The following is a 20,043-nucleotide window of genomic DNA, read 5'->3' on the forward strand; positions in this document are numbered from 1 at the left end:
AGCTGCCAGTGAGTGTTTATGACAACTCACTGTATAACAAATGTACAGTCCTTTGATTGCATGCAGTTTTTTTGGCTTAAGGCACTTTAAAAGCACAAGGACAAATTTAATGACAGTTATTAATGCTTATTACAGATACAGATACATTATAGTGTCAGCTACCTTTATGGTGCAATCCTATTGTTTCTTTTAAGGATAGATGTAGGGATCAAGAAGTGAATATAAAACATAATTTCATGCATTTTGTCATGCATCCAGGGTTGTGTTAGGCATCTGATTGTGCTGATAAGCCAATGTTGGCATCTCTGTGTGGCAGATGAAAAATTCTGATGTAATGCTTTAGCAAAACAGGTGACGTAATTGTGCACTGCAACACTGAACCAGCAGAGCTCAGCCTGCCTGTACTTGCTGCTGGACCTGTATGCTGTCAATACGTTGTAAATGCACATGCAGTAAAGCAATTTTTTTTAATGCTCATGAAAAATATTAAACAAAGAAATACAATAACATGCCTGCAAGCCCAGGCAAGTCCCTGTACATTTCCATAACACTGGGGTCTGCTATTCATCACCCACCAACCCCCCTTCTCCTCCTCCTGTTTGTCTTTCTTCTCTGCTGGCATGTTACCAGGCAAGATACAGCGCAGATGGCGTGCCTCTCTTTTTGATTGGCTGGCTGGAGAGGGAGTGGGCGTGGCGTCACTGCCCCTATATAAACATTGTTGCAGGAGAAACCGCAGAGCTTGGCAGCTGGTTGTAGGCAACGGACGCGTCGGGGAGAGAAGTTTCTAGGTAGTTGTTTTTGCAGACAATGAACATTAACATAACTACCTAAAACGGACGACAACGGAGTCAAACGACGTCGTTTTCAAATAAGCTGTAAGTATGAAGTTATAATTGTTCTTTTTGTTAGCTTGGTAGCTAATTTCAACGGTTAAAGAGCTGTTAGCTATTTGAACAAAGGTGTTATTGCTTAACCTCTCCTGTATATACCTCATTTTATGAGCTATACTTTTAATGCGTATAACAAATTACTTATGTTTATTTCAACTGTTAACTACTGCATTTTATCTCGAGTTTGAAATCTTATGTGTTTTTTTTGTCTCCTCATAAACAGCTGACCACAGAAGCAGCTGATACTGTTGAATACTGCAAAGAAGACAACCATGCCTGCTCTCTCTGCACCCACTGATATCGGCAGCTCACCCCCTTCCCCGGTGGACAGCAGTCCCAGAAGGCTGTCCTGGGGCAAACTGGTCCAAAGATTGACTGATTTCAGCACATCAACTAACAGCAGCAGTATAGAGTCGGTGTCCAACAATGGCAGCAGGAGTGATCTCTCAGACTCAGGTAAAGAATGGTGCAAACATTTCTAAATCACTTAATGAGAGTTTAATTACGGTGTCCTTTATATGCATTGTTCAGGGTCTAAACCATTGTTTCTTTTCAACAGGCTCAGATGTCTCAAGTGACATCTCCCCCTGCAATGAAGATCTGTTTTACGATCCAATGGAGGAGACCATCCTGAAAGAAGTAGTGGACCTTATTGCACGAAGCCTGCGAGAAGCCAAAGACTCAGACTGCGCCTTACGATGCACAAAACTCCTCATTCCCGAGAAACTTCTGGAGCACATCGGCCAGGAGCTCCTTCACCTGGCAGTTAGTGAGCCCTGTGGCTTAAGAGGGGCTCTCATTGACCTCTGCGTCGAGCAAGGGGCCGTCTGTGAGAGCATGGCGCAGCTATCTGTGGACCCTTACCTTGTCCCCACCTTTCAGCTCACCCTTGTTTTGAGGTTGGAGTCCGGTGGGCTGTGGCCAAAGATCCAAGGACTTTTTAGCACAAAGTCTCCTTCCACTCCGGTCGTGAGACAAGCAATTAAACTTAGCACTGGTTTCCGAGTGATCAAGAAGAAACTGTATTGTTCTGAGGAACTGCTCATTGAGGAATGTTAAGAAGTGTTTATTGTCTACGCCTCTAAAATGAGCTCACAGAAGGGCCTTATGACTGTAATTACATGTATATGATGCCTTCTGAAGTGTAAGGATGGACTTAGTCATGATGCAGCCTCTTTGTTCCTATTGTAAGGGAGCTCAAGTTTATGGTACCCGGAGCAGGTGTTCTTTAGCACCACCTCCTGACCGATGGTCCAATTTTAAAGTGTGTAACCATCATGATGTATCTGCTATATAGGCATTTTTAGAGCATTAAAGTGCGTACCTCAGTTTCTATTGAAACAACATAAATGGCAGCTAGCTATATGGTTGTATTCATTCAAGACCATTGTGTTATTCTTTTTTTTTTAATAAGTGGCAATTAATTGTGATGATTACTACAAGCATAGCATTAGGGACTTTAGTGACTGCTTGAACTCAAGAGCAAAGGCCTACCACTGCTTGCCTTGTGCAGTTTGTGTGCAAGATGCAGCTGAATATCTAAATGTAACTTTACCATGTATCTGTGTGGACCTGTTCGCATTCAACTTTATTTATTTGACATTCAAATACTCATTACATTGCACTGTTTTTGTACTTTCATGATGCAAATAAATTATTTTTTTCAACATTTCTGTTTTCCGGTGACTTATTTAATGAAACTTTTCAGATCTATATTATCCGTTTGTAGTTTTACATCCAGGTTCAGGTGGAAATTTGGAAAAGTGAATAAAAAAATTCTTTAGTTATGCTTAATATACAATCATATATAAAGAGAATACTTGGGTACCTGTTGTAATGAGGGATAATGTTCGGCTATATCCTGATGTGTTGCACGTCGTGCACACCGACACATTAACCACTGAAGAAGAACAAACAACTACATGTGCCAAGTCAAAAATAGAAAGCAGAGTTGCAACATCTGCCAAAAACAGTGGTGAACATTTGCGGTGAGCGTCTGTGACGCTGCAGTTCCAAACAGGCACATGTTGCACGTCCCCCGAAACGTGGACGTGCTGCAAGCCATGTTTCCAGTTCCCCATTCCTTAGTTTGAGCCAGCCGGCAGACTTTCTACGTGCCCTATGTGCTGACTCAGCTTTTGTCTCTGTTTTCTGTTGCTTCTTCTGCTCGGAGGAAAATGAATCACTTCCAACGCGTTTGAGCATCCATATTTATTTTCATCAGGGAGTAAAAACATGGTGGAAAAAGTGAGCAAGGTCAGTGTTGTTTGCTTAGTCTGATAATACATCGTTCAAATAAATAATACTTAAAATAAATAGCATACTATAAACAAAACAGTGTGACAAAAATGCTTTTCCAACAGTCGTTCATCAAACATATTAAGCTGCAAAACCAGAACTTGTTAAAGTCCCACTTTGTGGGTAACTATGTCTATTATTCTCTTGGCTTTTATTGTGAAATGCCATAAAGTTACACTATACAGTTCTACCCTTAAAACAGTTAAAAGAGGCAAAGTGTAAGGGGACTTTTTTTTCTCACACATACACGCAGCAGCAGAGGACGAATCAGATGGTCAAGTGTCTGACAAACCCGAGACATGAGTGTATATTCATCAGAGGTTTCACAATATTCCTGCATAGTTTCAGAATGTGCATTTGAAGCTAAATCAGCTAACCCCCCTCAAACTCATCTCCTCCGCTGATCTGACGGCGTGAAAAGAAAGAGGAAGCATTTGGTGTGATATCTACTCAGCTGCTACATAATTTACATCCGTACGACTTTATCTACGTCCTGTTTCTGACTGCATTTGCACAAAAACTATGAAGAGGCCTCGGCCAGCTTCATCATGGCTCCTCATAACTGGGGCTTGGAGGTCGTCCAAACCCCTTTATTGTCAGGAGGACAAGCTATTTTAAGTGGCTTTTCCTTTTTAAAACAATATATTAACATTATATTTTCATTTTCACAGACTTAAGTTCCACAGAAAAGGTTGCAACCAATTCATGTGGTCAGTTTGATGCAGATTGGTGCTGGTTTGTTCGTGTTGCTTGTTGATTCATGTTCAGTTTCCAGATAGTTAAAGCTCATCTATTTACAGCCGATTATCTCTTGTGTTGATTCTGGAAACCTGCAGACAAAAAGACAGAGAAAGAAAGAGATGAAACATGCAGGAAATCACAACAAAATGGGTTCAGAAATGAGAAAAAAAGTCTCTGGAGGACTTGCTTTTTGATTAGGAAAGCAGCTTCATCCATGTAATGAAGCTGTGATCTCGGACAGCTTGGCGCAGCTCGGTGTGCGAGCCCTCTGAGCTCTTTGATACAGATCGGTGTCTCCGAAATAGCGAGCCCTGTACAGCATGCCCTCCTCTGCAGGAAACAACAGAACAACTCATGAAAGATATATGTCTATAATAACAATCCAATAATTTATACAGGCAGAAACATATTTTAATACGTATATTTAACAACCTCCAGTGAAAATCAAGTGTTTAACCTTGTAAACATCTCCATGTGGTGTTCTTCATGTGCTACAAGACATATCAGGGACAACATCAGCAGTCATCTCCATGGCTGGGCCTGTCTGCTTTTAAACTGCAGTGTACCAAGGACAGGCTGAACAACACGTTTTCAGATTGGCAGGTTTGTGACGTCACAAACCTAAGGAGCCAATCCTGTTAAAGGACGGGGTGACGCTATGCATATCATTACGTGCAACCTTTGGCAACCACTTCGGCGATGTGCGAGCCAGCTGTAACCATCATCGTAATTTTTGCAAACTCACTACTGACTGCTAACGTTACCACTGCTAATTACTACATTTCAAGCTAGCTAAGTTGCCACTAAACAGATGGAAATGTGCATAGTGGGCGGGGACGATGCAGAATTTTCAATAAGGGAGAAGGAGGAGATGCCTTAGGAGGATTTTTACAAGGTAATTAAACGTATTAAGCAGAAAAACATATCAGACACAATTTCTAATTTCAAGCAGAGTATTATGTCTTAAAACATGACTGGAGCTGCTCTTTAACTAAATTAATAAGAGCTGCTTGTCTCCCTGGCAAACATACTTTGTTGTTTCTCCTTCCAGCAATTGTTGCGAAGGTTGGAAATATAATCATCCTCCACCGTCCGCTCCAAATTCTTCAGATTCCCTCCAGTCAACTCTTTGGAGAGCTGCTCCCCCACATAATATGGCACCTTCAGGTTCTCAGTCAGTCTCTTCTGCGTGTAACCTGCTGACCTGCGAAGATAGAACAAAGCGTGGGAGAGATATCATACGACCGAACACGGCGCAAGGATGACAACTCTGGCACCGTCTGTCTCTGTTTGCGTGACTCAGGGCTGATTATGGCGCACAGATGGGCCAGAAAGTACACAAGTGTATCTGAAACACACACAGGCAGACAATATGGAGAGTGGCCATGGAGCCAGCAATCCTTGCAAACAGAGACGAGGTGTGTTGGAACAAACTGAGGCGGCATCAAGATGTTCTTTCTAAAGCAAACAAGAAGCTGAAAAAGTCAACACAATGAATATGTCTTAGGAAGAATTATAACTGCAAATATTATGAAAGCTAATCTATATTGGGGGCAGATAAACCTATAAATCAGTGACCTCTCAAAAATGTAATTAACTTTCATTTAAAATTCATGCAACAGTTAATTAATCTCCTGCAGTTTAACAGGAAGTTTGGTTATTTCAAATTATTCTCAGGCAGATGTCAGAGCAGGGATCACACTCACGGCCTGAAGCTGAGGCTGTAGGGGGGGCTGTTGACCATGATCTGACTGAGAGCCGACACAATAACCAGGATGAGGATGGGCATGACCTGCACGAAGAGAGCAAGGCCTCCCTGCAAAGAAGAGGCACTTGAATACTCCTGAATGCACCCCAAAACATTTAGAGATGACTCGATGTCTCCCCCTGCTGTCCGACAATCACGACACATTTTTTGCACATCTGCAGTCTGCAGGAGCTCTAATAATAACATCAAACTTACATCTCTCTGCCGCTCTCGTCTCTCTCGCCTTGGGAAGCGCATCCGCCCGTTGGGATACACATTAGCATTACCTAGATTAATGTAGCACATGTAGCACTTAAAAGGCAGATCATAAAGTGTCTTACAGTGAAATCAATGCTTCGCACAGGCTCGGCATGAAACACAAAACAAGGAATCTCACTTGTCGGGTATCCTCCACCGAAGAACATGTTGAAGAGGTCTTCAGGGGAAATGTCAGGCTCAAAGTTTTCATTGTCTGGGCCGTGTCCTGAAGGATGCCTCCGCTCTTCTCCGCATTGATCGTACTGTCGTCTTTTGTTGGCATTACTCAGAACAGCATACGCGTTCCCAATAGCTGTTACAAATAAGAATGTTTGAGGTCAGAAGAGCTAAAATACCTCCTGTAACAGCATCTAATAATGCTGCTCACCTTTAAACGCCTCTGTAGCACCTGGAGCATGATTCTTATCTGGATGGAATTTTAATGCGAGTTTTCTGTATGATCTTTTAAGTTCATCCTCAGAAAAGTCTGCCTGGACCCCGAGAATTTCATAGAAGTCTTTGCATTGTTTTATCCTGTCGAGAGGATGTAAAGTGTTCCATATAAAGTTTGAAAATGTGTCAAATATATACAGTATTCCTTTTCAGAAATAACATGATCGTCAGCCTCACCTCCGCACAGCTTCTAGCTGATCTACTGTGTAGGGTTTCGATGTTTCTGAGGGCTTCTCTTCAGGTCTGGTATTCTCGCTGGTGGTCTGTCGCTGCCGAGGCCCCGGGACCCCATTAAAGTCTGAGTGACCGCCTTGTCTAGGTGTGAATCCATTCTTTGCTATCAGCTCCAGCAGTGCTAGAAGGGATATAGTAACAGTGTTGTTAAAATTAGCCAGGCAGATCCTGCAGTACAGTAAAATATTAAGCTTCTCTACAGAAGTAAGTAACATAACAAGGAGCCTCACAGTAGACACAAGAAACTAGCCTTATTTTTTTTTTTTTTTACATATTGTGGACAGCTAGTGAGAGTGATCATCTCAGATTTCTTTTTACTTACTATCAAACAGTCCCCAAGACCAAATTACCAAATACTTACACCACTATAACAAACATCTCATATCTAGGCTTAAATCCAATCCAATCCATTTCACATTTTATTATTTTATTTTTTATGTGCCCTGTTGCTACATTGTGGTATCATTTTTTATGTATGTGTTGTAAAACCAATAAACAAAACGGGTTTATTGGTCGTCTAAGGGTCTTATTGCCCCTCTCCCACTTCAGCCCTGTAGTTATAGGCTTAGCTATCGTAAAAGCAACATCTGTTTAATGTTAAGCATTTCATAAACAATAGCTACAGCAGGAATGGTTTAATTTGTCTGAAATGACAACATTATGACATACAGCTAGGCTCTGTGCTATCACAGGCCCCAGCTAAATGCACTGCAGAGCTCATCCGGGATGCAGGTGATGCTGCCGGCCGGTGATGATGCTGCGTATCTCCCCGGGCCAAGCGCCCCTCACTTAGGGCTCGGCCATCTTAACTCACCCTTCGCTTTCTCCGTGGGGAAGAGTCTCTGCGCCTTCTCCAAAAACCTCTGCGCCTTGTCCGGATGCCCACTGGTTAACGCCGCGGTTGCAATGTCAATGCAGCGCTCCGCTTCGTCCCTGTTTACTTCCATTGCAGCGGGGCAGCGGCTAACTGGACCAGAAGTAAATAAAGTCGCGTGCTGATGACGTCATGCGGATGCTGCAAATGTAACGAGTGTAAGTTGGTGACAAATTTGACGGTATTATAACGTTTTTGCAGCTGGTGTCTGGAGCCCATACGTTTAAGAAAGGTTAGCTCTGTTTGCACGATATGCGCACAGTGTTGGGTTACTGTGCTGCTTCATTTATCCACTAGATGGAGACAAATAGTCTTTTTTTAAATTTGGGTCGGCCATGGATGTTTCAACACTCTTTCCTGTGAAGTATCTGTAACCGTCTCTTCAGCTCAGTTCAACATCACATTGTCTGTATATTTTACTAATATGTTTTTTTTAATTTCTGTTACATTGTTTGATAAGCCATTACTCACAGATCACACACCATAGCACATGACCCCACCCACTCCACCCATTTTAACTCTGCTTCCGTATCTATATATATTATTTATACAGTCTATGTTCCATATCCTTATTTATACAGTCTATGTTCCATATGTGTGTGGGAGCTATGTGTACATTTGGTGTGTAACTTTGTATCTATCTATCTAGCTATCTATCTAGCTATCTATCTCAAATTATAAAATCCAAGCTTTTCTTTTAAAACAACTTTTTTTTCTCTGAGTGAATTTTGTTTCATACTATTTGGTGTTTTTTTGTTTAGCATTTGAAATATGGTGCTTATATTTCCTTGTGGGAAGATTACAATATAGAACTTTCTTTTTTCTTATTCTTCTTGTTTATCTTCTTTTATTATTATTAAAAGTGTGGATTGGAATTCCGTAAATAATGAATCATAATAAATCCCTTTCAAAATTATTCTCTTGCTGTGTTTTCTAAATCTATTAATAAAAAATAATCCGTTTGTGGTGCTGCACAATGAATAAAGCGGCCTTAATCAATATATATTTTTTATTGCTATAACATTACTTGAATATTTACATTCATTTCCTATCACCTGATTCATTTATTTTGTACATTTTAGGGACTTTTTAGGGGCTGTTGGTGACGTCACAGAGCACCCATCCATCTGTGTTTTTCATCTGAGTGGGGTGGGCGGGGGGTCCTCCCCCTCGACCGCTGGATTTTTTTTTGGGTGTACAGTAACTTGTTCGGTCCCAGTTTCATCGTTGATTTTTTAACACCGCGTCACTTCTTACTGGATTCATTAATACTGGCGCGTGAACGACAACATGAGTGCAGTTAATTCAATACAAGTCTAGACAGCAGCGGCTTCTCTCCAGGGGAGGTAAATGTACATCTGGCAAGAGAATGAATAAAAGGTGAACAGCAGATAAACCGGCAGCCAATCAGAATCCTAGCTTGAGGCGGCATCTGGGCGCTGATTGGTCAGTTTCACCTCGGAGCTCCAGCTCTTATTGATTCGCTCGCTGCAGATCTGACTATCACTCTCTCTTTCTGGGTTACTGTAGTTTTTGGCAGAACAGCATCATCTCCGTTTAACGCAAATAATTTCTACTCTTCTTCTGGCCTTTTGGTGAGTTGTTTCTATAAAATGTATTTGTGCTACAGGTGTAATATGAGTGTTACGCAACATAGCAAATGTCGTGTGTCAGCTAGAAGTCAGCATCATCGTTATATGACCATCCTCTGCCTCAACAGCTAGCTTAGCCCCGCTAGCATAAAAATAATTTACATATTCGCCGCGTGAAGCTGTTTTATCGCCAACGTGACGTTAGCTCCTCACAAAAACACCCACATGACGGATTTCTCTAATGTTTGCCGCGCAGAGCATCACCAAACCGCTGTCAGCACCATGACGGAGGCGGAGGCGTTGGAGAAGAAGCAGCAGCAGCACAAGCCCAGCAACGGAAATGTTCCTCCAGAGGCCAACAGAGAAGACGTGTTCGATCACACATACAAAGAGAAAGAAGGCCCCAAACCGGCCACGACCATCGTATGGAGAAATGTCATATTGATGACTCTATTGCATATAGGTGCCGTGTACGCCGTGTTACTCATCCCTTCCGCATCTCCTTTGACCTTGCTTTGGTGTAAGTATGAATCCAACCTGTTAACGGCGTATCTGCATTTTCTGTTACATACAGTTTTGTAATCAAATCTCTGCTGTTATGTCAGCAGCCCAGCCCACTTGCATGCATGTATCTGTGCATGATCCCTCCCAGTATCCTGCATGTGCTCGGATTATATCACCATCAGAGATTTCATGTCACAGCATGTATACTGAAGTTGTAAATTTTACAGTGCATGCTTGCCTTGAAAACATCTTGCACTCCTTTATGACAGAGAACACCTATTATGTTTTATTGGATTAAGCAATAGTATAAGGTAGTAACCTAGTATAGGTAACGGTAGGAATGCAGACAAACAAAATATAGCCAGTTAAGTAAATAAACTGCTTTCTTTCTTAAAACATTTGTTAGAAGTCATTGTAGTGTGTATTTCTTGTGATCAAAACGACAGAGGCTGCACTTCTGAACGGATTTGCATGCTTCCAGTCTCATACATCCAATCATCAAATGGTTTTATCCATCCATCCAGTCATCATCTAATGTGATGTAATAATTACATTACCCAGAGTGTATCACAGGTCCATATTAAATGCCATGCTCTGATAAATGTTAGTAAATCCCTATCAAAACAGACGACAATCACCTTCAGTTATAGATACATTTGAACCATTTCCGCTAGAAATACTGTGCAGAAAGTGAAAGTGATACATTTAATTGTGTTATGAGGATAATCTTGTTGTAAATACATTAATATTTTGCCCTAAATAAGAGGGAAAGGGATTATCTTCTACAGCGTGGTAAACAAATGCTATACTCCATCTTTTCCTCTCGTATTTTGGCAAACTGTTTCACAGTTTAGGGACAACAAACATGTAATCTAGGCTCTCTAATCGCCTTCCTAGCCCTTAAATTGTAAAAGTGCACAGAAAATGTTGAATGCACAGACATTGCAGTGTGCAGAATTAGTCAATAAAGTGCTTAAGACAGGAGTAGAAGTGGTCAAACTAATTTGTTGATGCGTTTCTCTCCACAGCTGTACTCTGTTTTTTGATAAGTGCTTTAGGAGTCACTGCAGGAGCTCATCGCCTGTGGAGTCACAGATCCTACAAGGCCACATTACCTCTAAAGATCTTTCTTGGTTTTGCTAACTCCATGGCATTTCAGGTACCTGAAAAATGACACACACCGGCACACACTTGTGATAATAGCTGTTTTCATCGCTGTGTAAGTGCCATGTTGCGAGTACAGCGTGTGTAATCTCTGTCTTCGCTTGAACCCACAGAATGATATCTTTGAATGGGCTCGAGACCACAGGGTTCACCACAAATATTCAGAGACCGATGCCGACCCTCACAACGCCGTGCGGGGCTTCTTCTTCGCCCACATCGGCTGGCTGCTCGTGCGCAAGCACCCCGACGTCATCGAGAAGGGGCGCAAGCTGGAGCTCACTGACCTGCGGAATGACAAAGTTGTGATGTTTCAAAGGAAGTAAGTGGCGTCAATGAGTGTTCGGATTTACACAAGTGCCCCTTCTACTTAGGCAGGAAGTGTGGACACTAATCAGGCTGTAATTTCACTTTGTCTTACTTGTCAAATATAAATAAAGAGCAAAAAATAAACGTACCCACCCCCCACCGTTTGCTCACAAACCGCTGCAGAGTTGTGTCTATATAGGGCGGGTTGCATCATGCGTCATTCTGGTTAAACAGGCTGACAGCTACCAACATGTCATGCACCGATGTTGGCCTAAGTGCTAACGGTGTCATGTGAAGCAAAGTGAACAATCCCTGGTCTGACAATCAGGCCAGTTGCGCCGCACTGAGTAAACAGCTCCATTCTCTCCGCTCTCTTCCTCCCCCTCTAGGTATTACAGGCCGTCCGTGCTGCTCATGTGCTTCTTCGTCCCCATGTTCGTGCCTTGGTACCTGTGGGGGGAGTCTCTGTGGGTGGCCTACTTCGTCCCGGCTCTGCTGAGGTACACCTTGGTGCTGAACGCTACCTGGCTGGTGAACAGCGCGGCGCACATGTGGGGGAACAGGCCCTATGACAAGAACATCAACCCCCGGGAGAACAAGTTTGTCACGTTCAGCGCCATAGGTAAGAGAAACGCATGCACGTGTCAAGATAGTGAGAGAGTGAATTATTACAGGAACTTAGAAGAGACTCATGACTCATAAGAAGGATATTTATGGTATATGCATGGAACTTTGATTAGTCTACCTATAGACAAAGCACCAATACATCTTGCAGTAATGCTTGTAGCTGATAGCTGCACCTGTTGCAAACATTTGGCTGCACAGCGGGTTCAAGAGTCAGTGCACTGCATGCCAAATTAAATGCATAACCTTTTAAACATTTTAGGCACCACATTTTCTAAAGATCAGATAAAATGAGCAACATCAAATCTGTAAGTCTTAGTGTGTTACGCCCCACCCTAAGGCGGCCCTATGGGACTAACAACAATCCACATTTGACCCAACAAACTCACAGGAAACACCTTAAAAAAAGTCAAAACCAAGGGATTTATTATAGACAATACTAACAACTGAATCATTAACTGAAGTCTAACAAAAGCAACTAGAACACAACACAAAATCCCAGTCTGACAGGCAGAACCACAGCAGTCCCCACTCCAGAAGCCTCTCCTGATGTCAGTGCTGGTGTCTTAAATAGGCTACTGATCAAAGGCCAGGTGCACCTCGTTGCAATTAGGTTCACCTGCAGAGCTGAGAACAGAAGGGGAGAAGGGACAAACAGAACAGGGAGCACATACAGCCGTAACGTGATTCATAAACCTAATTCCTTTGCTTCGGACCAATAGAAACTGATATGATTGTGACACGTCACGTCAATCTGAATCACTCAACTCATTCCGGTCGCAGCGAACCGTTCCTGCGGCTGTCTCGCTGCTGTTAATTTTCTGAGAGCTTTTAAGATCAGTTACTTGAGGAAGTATAAATGCTGTCAAGTTGAGTCCGCAAGCAATTTGAATAAAATGACCCTTTGTTTGAAAGTATGTAAGTGGTATTACCATGATTCAAATGGGAATGTTTTTCTGTTGATCACTACGAAACAGGAAGTATTGATGAGTTGATACAATGCAAATAGTTTTAATGGCATCTAAGAGGGCAGATCGGTGTTACGATTATGAGGGGGTCGTCAAAAAATGTTCTCTGGCTCCAAAAAGGTTGAGAAGCCCTGGTGTATTGGATAAAATAGTGTAAAGAAGTTCTTAATGTGGCCACTACATTAAAATCTCCTCCAAAACAGCCGGGCACCGTGTGGAGTCTCGCTCATTAAACATGTGTTTAAATGAACCCTACTGTACATCCCGCTGATTTCCAACCTTATCTCTATCAGAGTTAGGTATATAGCATGAAAAACACTTGTGGTTGTTGCTGATGTTTTCTGTGTTTCTTGAAACATCTCGGCACGTCTGCTTTTCTGTGTTCAGCGAAAGAAGTTTTCCAGCTTTGATTGGAGTTTCCAAAAGTGAAAATGACAATATGAGTGCAGAGAAATTTATGGACGAGACACATTTAGCTGATTCAGATATTCAGTATCCTAGAAGAGTGCACAGCTGTAGAAATGCAGCGTAGCAACGGACAAACTGCAGCTGCTCGTGCAATGCATCCTGGTACATGTAGATTTTTGCACCAACCTTAAATATAACGAGTGAAAAGCAGTCTTAATAACTTTAAGCATCCTCCAGCTTTGCAGAGTCTGATACACGTCATGTTCTATAACCTTTTGATGCTTTTACTTGGTTTTTTGCACCCTACAGGCGAGGGATTCCACAACTACCACCACTCCTTCCCCTTTGACTATGCAACCAGCGAGTTTGGCTGCAAGTTGAACCTCACCACGTGTTTCATCGACTTCATGTGCTTCTTGGGCCTGGCCAAGGACCGCAAGAGGGTGTCCCACGAGACGGTCCTGGCCCGAATACAGCGCACGGGAGACGGGAGCCACCGGAGTGGCTAAGATTGTTGAACTGTGGTCAGCTTCAAGGCGAAAACAACCGTAACAGAAGAAGCTTCACAGTCCTTTGACAGCTCTCCATTTCTCATCCTCTGAGGATATAAGTCAGCTTCATGAGGGCCTCGACCACATTTTGCTTGTTTTTGTGGTTTTTTGTAGCTGTAACTAAACAAATTGTTCAAGATGGATAACAACCCAACACATTTTGCAAAGCTCTTGGCCTTTTGGTTCCTACCGTTCAGACGTGGCCAAAGTGTTTGCAAACATGTTTTAGATTTGAATTAGATCAATTTCAAAAGTCAACGTCATTCTCCGCTGTTTCTGCTGTCTTCATGCAAAGTCATGTAGCCCGTCATTTTTATGTAAGTATTACTCAACTATTAATCAAAGTAGACGACAAGTGGAGCACAGACATGTGGAGGTTTAACTGATACTGATTGGAGACTGTTGCCTTTATTGCAGTTTACAGCGAGTTTTTACTGTTCTGATATAAATTCACTTCATTTTGAGCACTCCGAGAGTTTAAGAATGGGAGAGAGAGAAGAGTTTAAATTATGTTTTGTTAGGAAAACAGTAGCTGGCTTTATAGAAATATGGCACATGATGCTAGAGCGAGGGGACCCAGACCATCTCTTTATAACCTGACGAAGCGGCTTGCCAAAATGTGCAGCGTGGAACTTGGTTTTTATTTGCAGAAAACCAAACCAAATATAAGGGACGCATTTATCATTCAATCAAAACTGCCATTTAATATCAAAAGCAAGTGATAAATGTAATCTTTGAACCGTGTGATGTTTAATTGACTATTTCATCGTGCCAACTGTCAGCATCTTTATAACCATCTTAATAGAGCACACTAAGTCGATGTTGCTTCTTCAGTCAACATCATTGTGGAAGTTTTTTAACATCCCGGCTTTGCTTCCTCTTTGTTCTCCGTCATTTTCACCCTGAAACGTGCGGCCGCAGAGACCTGGTTGGTCGATGTAGCAGCCTGGTCATGTGACAGTTCTGGTGTTACAAAAACAACTCATGCATGACGATATTCCGTAGTAGGTGTCATAGTGAGGTGTTTCTTCGGTGGCTCTTGACGGCAGAGCCGTGTCTATTTTTGTAACGTACTGTGGAGCTGCATCGCTTTTTGGAGCATCAGAACTGCTGCCGTTGTAATTCCTGAGACGAGTCTGGTTTCCCTTCGATGTCCTAAAAAAACGCTGATTGTCGCTGCAAAATTTCCGATGCATCGATGTTCATGTTCTGGTGTGCGGAATGCTTTTATTACCTTATTTATGTATTTATTTCCTTTAATTGACTTTTAAACCCAAAGCGTTTTTTTCTGCACTCCAATATTTGGCAGACAGTCTCGAAAAAGTATATCAAAATAAAAAGCACCTGTTTATGTTTCTTCCCAAGAGTCAGGAAACAACCGAATGCCTTATGACTTGCATCCATTCCTGAACTTCTTCACGTCCTGTCAGTTAAGACAAAAAAGGGTTCAAGTACCACGAAACCGATCTGACCGAGGTCCATGTTTACAGGCTGAAGCACCAGGTTGTTTTTATTCTGAAAACCACATATGCATTTAATTTAGGCAAATGGTAGCATGACAACATTACGGTACTGTGAATGCAAAATAGAGGATAACGTGTATCAGACGCCTGGTGCAACATTCAATCAGCAGATTTAACAAAATATGGGCTCTGATGGATGTGCCAACTTGTTATCAACCCATCTTACTTTGAAAACGACCAATCAAAGGTACTGTCATGAGATTCTTAAAGCACCTAACAAACCTGACGATATGTATCACAAGCCATGCAAACAACTCCTGCAGCCCATAGCGCCAGAATCGATATTTTCCCCCGCGGTGAGGAGGCTCAAAAAGGTTGTCACTATGAATGATTGCATCAAATCTCAACTGTATTCTATTCTGAAATAAAATTCACAATATTTTCAATACACTCGTAATTCCATGAACATTTGTCTCTCTTCTTTATTTCTGTTTATATTTATGGTGTGGACGTGGAGCCTCCCTGGAGAGCCTCTCTTAAATGTGTGTTTTTTTGAGTGGACTTTGGTGCCAGTTTAGAAACATCTCTGGACCTTGCTTTTAATTTCCGAGTTCTTACTTTGACTGTCACGGCAGGTCTGTCAGAAGTGAAACAGACGATCCGGCTGCTCCTGCAGGCCCAGTTAAGTCCGAGCCGCAGCAGGAAGCATTTAATCTTGATTCTGTGAAGGATGGGGCCAGACGCTGTCAGAGCGTCTGCTGTTTAAATGATGAACGGGGCCCAACTCAGCCTTCATCATGACGCTGTATTCCGGCCTGCGCTTTTCTGGCTCAATTCTACAGCAGGTCCTGACAGGATATCTTAACCTCGGAGGCGGAGAAAATCCAGAAGTAAAAGTAGGAATAAATCACATGACAGTACTTTTAATAGTCAGTGTGTAATGTGAGTAAAAGTATTATCAGCTCACTGTGCTTGAGAGTGCCCATTAGAGTCATATATTCATATAGGATTGAGTTATTATTATTAGTCAGAAAATTCTTATTAGATTTATCAGCCAGAAAGAAATGGTTTGCATCCATAATTTATAAGATCACCTCATATTTAGATGGAAGCACAGGTACTATTTACCTGCAGGGCATTGCTGCCTGCCGCCAGTGCCACAGGGCTGGCTCACCCCAAACATCTCCAGGTGGTGGGGCAGCGGTAGGGACGTTTCCCTAGCCAAAGTCAGCTCCTTTGTTCTGCCTCCTCAGCGAGTTCTTTGAGGGCCCTCCTCTGCTTGAGACCAGTCAGTGTTTTCAGAAGTTGTTGGGTGGATTTTCCAACAAACCACCAACTTCCACGGGGTAGGCGTATACCTTCCACCCTGCTTCCGTGCAGGCTGCGGCGAGCTCGGCGTACTTGTCCTTTTTCCTGTCATAGGCTGCATCCATGCCTTCCTCCCATGGGACGGTAAGTTCAGCCATTATCACTGTCCTGGCAGAGGTTGACCACAAGAAAATGTCTGGCCTTGTATAAAAATATAAGTTTGTATTTAAATCTATGAAGTAACAGCTTTCAAAAACCCTTATGTAGTGATAAAAAGGTCTAATCAGTTTTTGAATGTGTATGTGTAGTAGAGTAGATGGACTTTCAACCCTATAGCACTTGTTTTATGTATTAAACATGTGGTCAGCTCATAAAATATGACTCAATCTTATAAATATCAACATAGATGGGCTGCTGGGTCGCCTCACAGCTAGAAGGTTCCTGGTTTGAAACCCAGTTTGGACGAAAGGGGCCTTTCTGTGTGGACTTTGCATGTTCTCCCTGTGGTTCCCTCCCAGTACTCCGGCTTCCTCCCACAGTCTAAAGACATTGGTGACTCTTCATGAGGTGTGAGCGTGAAAGGTCGTCTGTCTCTGTGTGTCAGCCCTGTGATTGACTGGTGATCTGTCCAGAGGGTACGCCGCCTCTCGCCCTATGACAGCTGGGATCGGCCCCCTCATGACCCTGAAGTAACATGCAACAGTATTTAAATGTGTAAAAATAGCCACATTTTGACAGGCTATAGCTCTAAATTGCAGCTTACATAACTATCATACTTTGTACAATCTAACTATCTCAAGTACTTAATACAGAGCCTCTTCTTGTAAGTGAGTATTTCAACATTATGGTGTGTACTTGAGTAAGTGACCTGAGTACTTCTCCTACAGCTGTGTCTGTGTGAAGATGTACAAGATCTGCTTTTGTGGAAGTTATCCAACATAAACGTTCAGAGATTTCGGCCCCTCGTTTGGTTTTCCCTTCTGTGGTAAAGACAAACTCATCGCCTCCAGTCTGCTGCTGACGTAACGCATCCCGACTATTTAATACTGCCGGTATTTGCTCCTCTGGGCAGCAGATGAGGCAAGCACTCTGAAAATGTGTTAAATGGTTTACACAGGGCAGAGAGGAATGTGGGACCAGTGTGCTGACCAGAGACCAGTTTATTTATGTTACATCAGACGTCCTCAGGCTGAGGAGAGCACTATTTATGGATGTTCTATTTATGAACGATCATTTAGATGAGCAAATTGAACCAATTATTACATTTACATATAATTGTTTAAGGTAATTTTATAAAAGCTTAAATCTTCTCTAAAAGTCAGGATTTTCTTTCTCTCGTGTGTCATAAATTCAACATCAGGTTTTAAAAAGAATGACTGAGATCATTTGCTTTAGTACAAGTTGAAATACTACAATGTAAAGACAATATGTGTCAAGAAAAACGGCTAAACCATCACTGTCAAAATGAATGGTTTATTATGCATTAGTGTGTTAGCAACATTTAAGAGATGCAGGTGCTTGAGGCGGGGCTAATTTGAACTACTTTATATGTTATATGTCTAATTTGAGAGAAGGTAGCGTACAGTGAAAGACTCAAATAAAGGTGATGTACCTACTCAAAGGTAAGTACTCAAATATTTTACTAAAGTAAATGTAGCCATAAATCTGCCATGCATTAAATAGTGTACTCAAGTAAAACTAGTATCAAAATATACCAAAATAAAAGTCTCAATGCAGAACAGGACATGTCAGAATATCTTACCTATGATTGGATTTGCTGGTTAAGGAGGCACTATTTTATACTGCTAAATGTTGCTGCTATTATCCATGCAATGTCACTTTAGATTGTCACTTATGTCACCTTTTGTATATACCTCTTATTTAATTTTATCTCTTTATCGATCTTATTTCTATTTGTATTTACCTTCTTGCTACTTTGAATTCGCCCTCTGGGGATTAATAAAGAATTACCTTATAACTTAATATGCAATACCACTTAAAAATATTAAAGAAGAATACGCATTTTGTTGTTTCTAATAATAATGTGAATTTGGAAAGTAACTGAAACTAATGCTGTCAGATAAAGGTCGCAGAGTAAAGAAAAACGGCAGCATTACTCTCTGCTGAAATGTGGTGCTGGAGAAAAAGAAGCATACTAAAGTATTTACACAGGATGTATAACTCAGGACAGTACAGCCTCACTGAAAGATGAGTCACCTCATGAAGCCACATGAACAGCATGACTCAGGGCTGCAGTGGTGTGTGTGCGTGTGCGTTTGTGTGTCGAAGTTACATTCTATAAACATCACCCCAGACCGACTGACCGAGGTTACTGCAGTTCAAAACCCCCCAAAAATCACACGCGCCTCGCTGCTCACAGCGTCTGACTCCATCCGGCCAATCAGCGGAGAGGTCCTGACTTATGATCCTTCTGGACCAATGGAAGACGGTCGCGTGAACCACCTGTGCCAGCTTACAAACTGCCGTTTCGCACCCTCGGGAGGATTTGGTAATGGATGGATATGCAATGAGCTAAATGAAACGAAAATATTTACAGAAATTAAAACAGTCGTAAATGCAGCTTCTGGTGCATTCAAGTGCTTTGGGTGGAAGAGAGCAGCAGATGATGTAAAGCTTACCTGTAGCCGTAGATGTAAATAAAGTATACGACAACAGCAGGTAGCTCATTGTGATGTTGCTGTGGAGCTTGAAAAGACAATGTAAGATGCGAGTTAGAGACCTCTACTGTTCAACATGGAAATTACATATAAAAGCAGAAACAACACAACGTCCTGCATTTAAAAGCAAAATAAAGAGTTTAATCAAGTCAAATGTAGAAATATTGTACTGACATTTTGTTAATTTTTTAATGATTAATAGTTATAAAAAATAATTAGACAAATTGTAGACTGCCAAAAGGCGTTCGTCTGGTGTTAACCATTTGCAGCATGGCGAGAAGACTGCTGAACTAAATAATACAGGAAATCTTTTCTGTTAGCTGTCATCAGACTGTTTGATCAGTTGTAAAAACAATGTACGCTCATGTTAAGGAAACAGTTGCTTAAATTATACATACAAATGTGTATTTTTGCACTGTATATATTTTCATTTATTCACTTATATTGAGCTTTTTACAAGCCACTTTAGCACAGATTTTTAAATTACATTTCTTAGCTATCTTTTAGTGTCTTATTTGTAAGTTTAAGTCTGGTTTAGATACTTATTTTAGTATTTTTATGTTATCTTGTTTTTATGTTCAGTGTTTATACTGTGATCGAAGCTGCTGTGTGCAATTTCCTGTAATGATTAATAAAGTATCTAACTATCTGTTAAGTGCTTTATCATTTTAGTTAGGTCTTTATATGCCACGTTTAATCAAAGGCCAATGCTTCCTACTGTTTACTAAGTCCCCTTTTGCATTTACACATAAACATAAATCAAAAAGGGGTCACATGCTGCTTATCTTTTTTATAAGCACAAAACTAATTTGTTCCTATTCATGACAAATAACAAATGTATAAAGAATCAATGAATGATTTAATAGCCATTAAGGCTACATCTAAGCCCTCTCTGAATGGGGTCTTATTAGAAGGCAGCTATAACATGGGTATTATAAATACAATAGAAGAAGAATGAATCAAGTCTCAAAACCTCTGA

At 41.6% G+C, this 20,043-nt stretch overlaps 3 protein-coding genes across 5 annotated transcripts; 2 read left to right on the forward strand and 1 right to left on the reverse strand.

Moving 5' to 3' along the window:
- Positions 1–757: 757 nt before the first annotated feature.
- Positions 758–2,562, forward strand: ddit4 (DNA-damage-inducible transcript 4). Its single transcript, XM_069664825.1, has 3 exons — positions 758–878; positions 1,117–1,349; positions 1,453–2,562. The coding sequence occupies exons 2-3, from the start codon at positions 1,166–1,168 to the stop codon at positions 1,950–1,952; spliced, it is 684 nt and encodes a 227-aa protein (XP_069520926.1). The 5' UTR covers positions 758–878; positions 1,117–1,165; the 3' UTR covers positions 1,953–2,562.
- A 531-nt stretch (positions 2,563–3,093) lies between these two features.
- Positions 3,094–7,672, reverse strand: dnajb12b (DnaJ heat shock protein family (Hsp40) member B12b). 3 transcript variants are annotated; one of them, XM_069664073.1, is made up of 8 exons: positions 7,439–7,672; positions 6,568–6,745; positions 6,326–6,471; positions 6,077–6,250; positions 5,896–5,966; positions 5,639–5,748; positions 4,964–5,136; positions 3,094–4,262 (listed from the first exon to the last, which is right to left on the reverse strand). In XM_069664073.1, exons 1-8 carry the CDS (start codon positions 7,569–7,571, stop codon positions 4,141–4,143), a joined length of 1,107 nt encoding a protein of 368 aa, XP_069520174.1. In that variant the 5' UTR covers positions 7,572–7,672; the 3' UTR covers positions 3,094–4,140. The 3 variants fall into 3 exon arrangements, with proteins under 3 accessions (XP_069520174.1, XP_069520173.1, XP_069520172.1); XM_069664072.1 differs by having other exon boundaries at positions 5,639–5,775; positions 7,439–7,621; XM_069664071.1 differs by having other exon boundaries at positions 5,639–5,966; positions 7,439–7,621.
- Positions 7,673–9,005: 1,333 nt separating this feature from the next.
- On the forward strand, positions 9,006–15,524 carry scd (stearoyl-CoA desaturase (delta-9-desaturase)). The gene is made up of 6 exons (XM_069664075.1): positions 9,006–9,093; positions 9,347–9,610; positions 10,623–10,753; positions 10,872–11,077; positions 11,454–11,686; positions 13,374–15,524. Exons 2-6 carry the CDS (start codon positions 9,373–9,375, stop codon positions 13,571–13,573), a joined length of 1,008 nt encoding a protein of 335 aa, XP_069520176.1. The 5' UTR covers positions 9,006–9,093; positions 9,347–9,372; the 3' UTR covers positions 13,574–15,524.
- Positions 15,525–20,043: the final 4,519 nt, after the last annotated feature.

Source organism: Semicossyphus pulcher, unplaced genomic scaffold (assembly GCF_022749685.1).
Source record: "Semicossyphus pulcher isolate SPU_LCO1_2020_fin unplaced genomic scaffold, fSemPul1.0.p SCAF_16, whole genome shotgun sequence".
Lineage (NCBI taxonomy): Eukaryota > Metazoa > Chordata > Actinopteri > Labriformes > Labridae > Semicossyphus > Semicossyphus pulcher.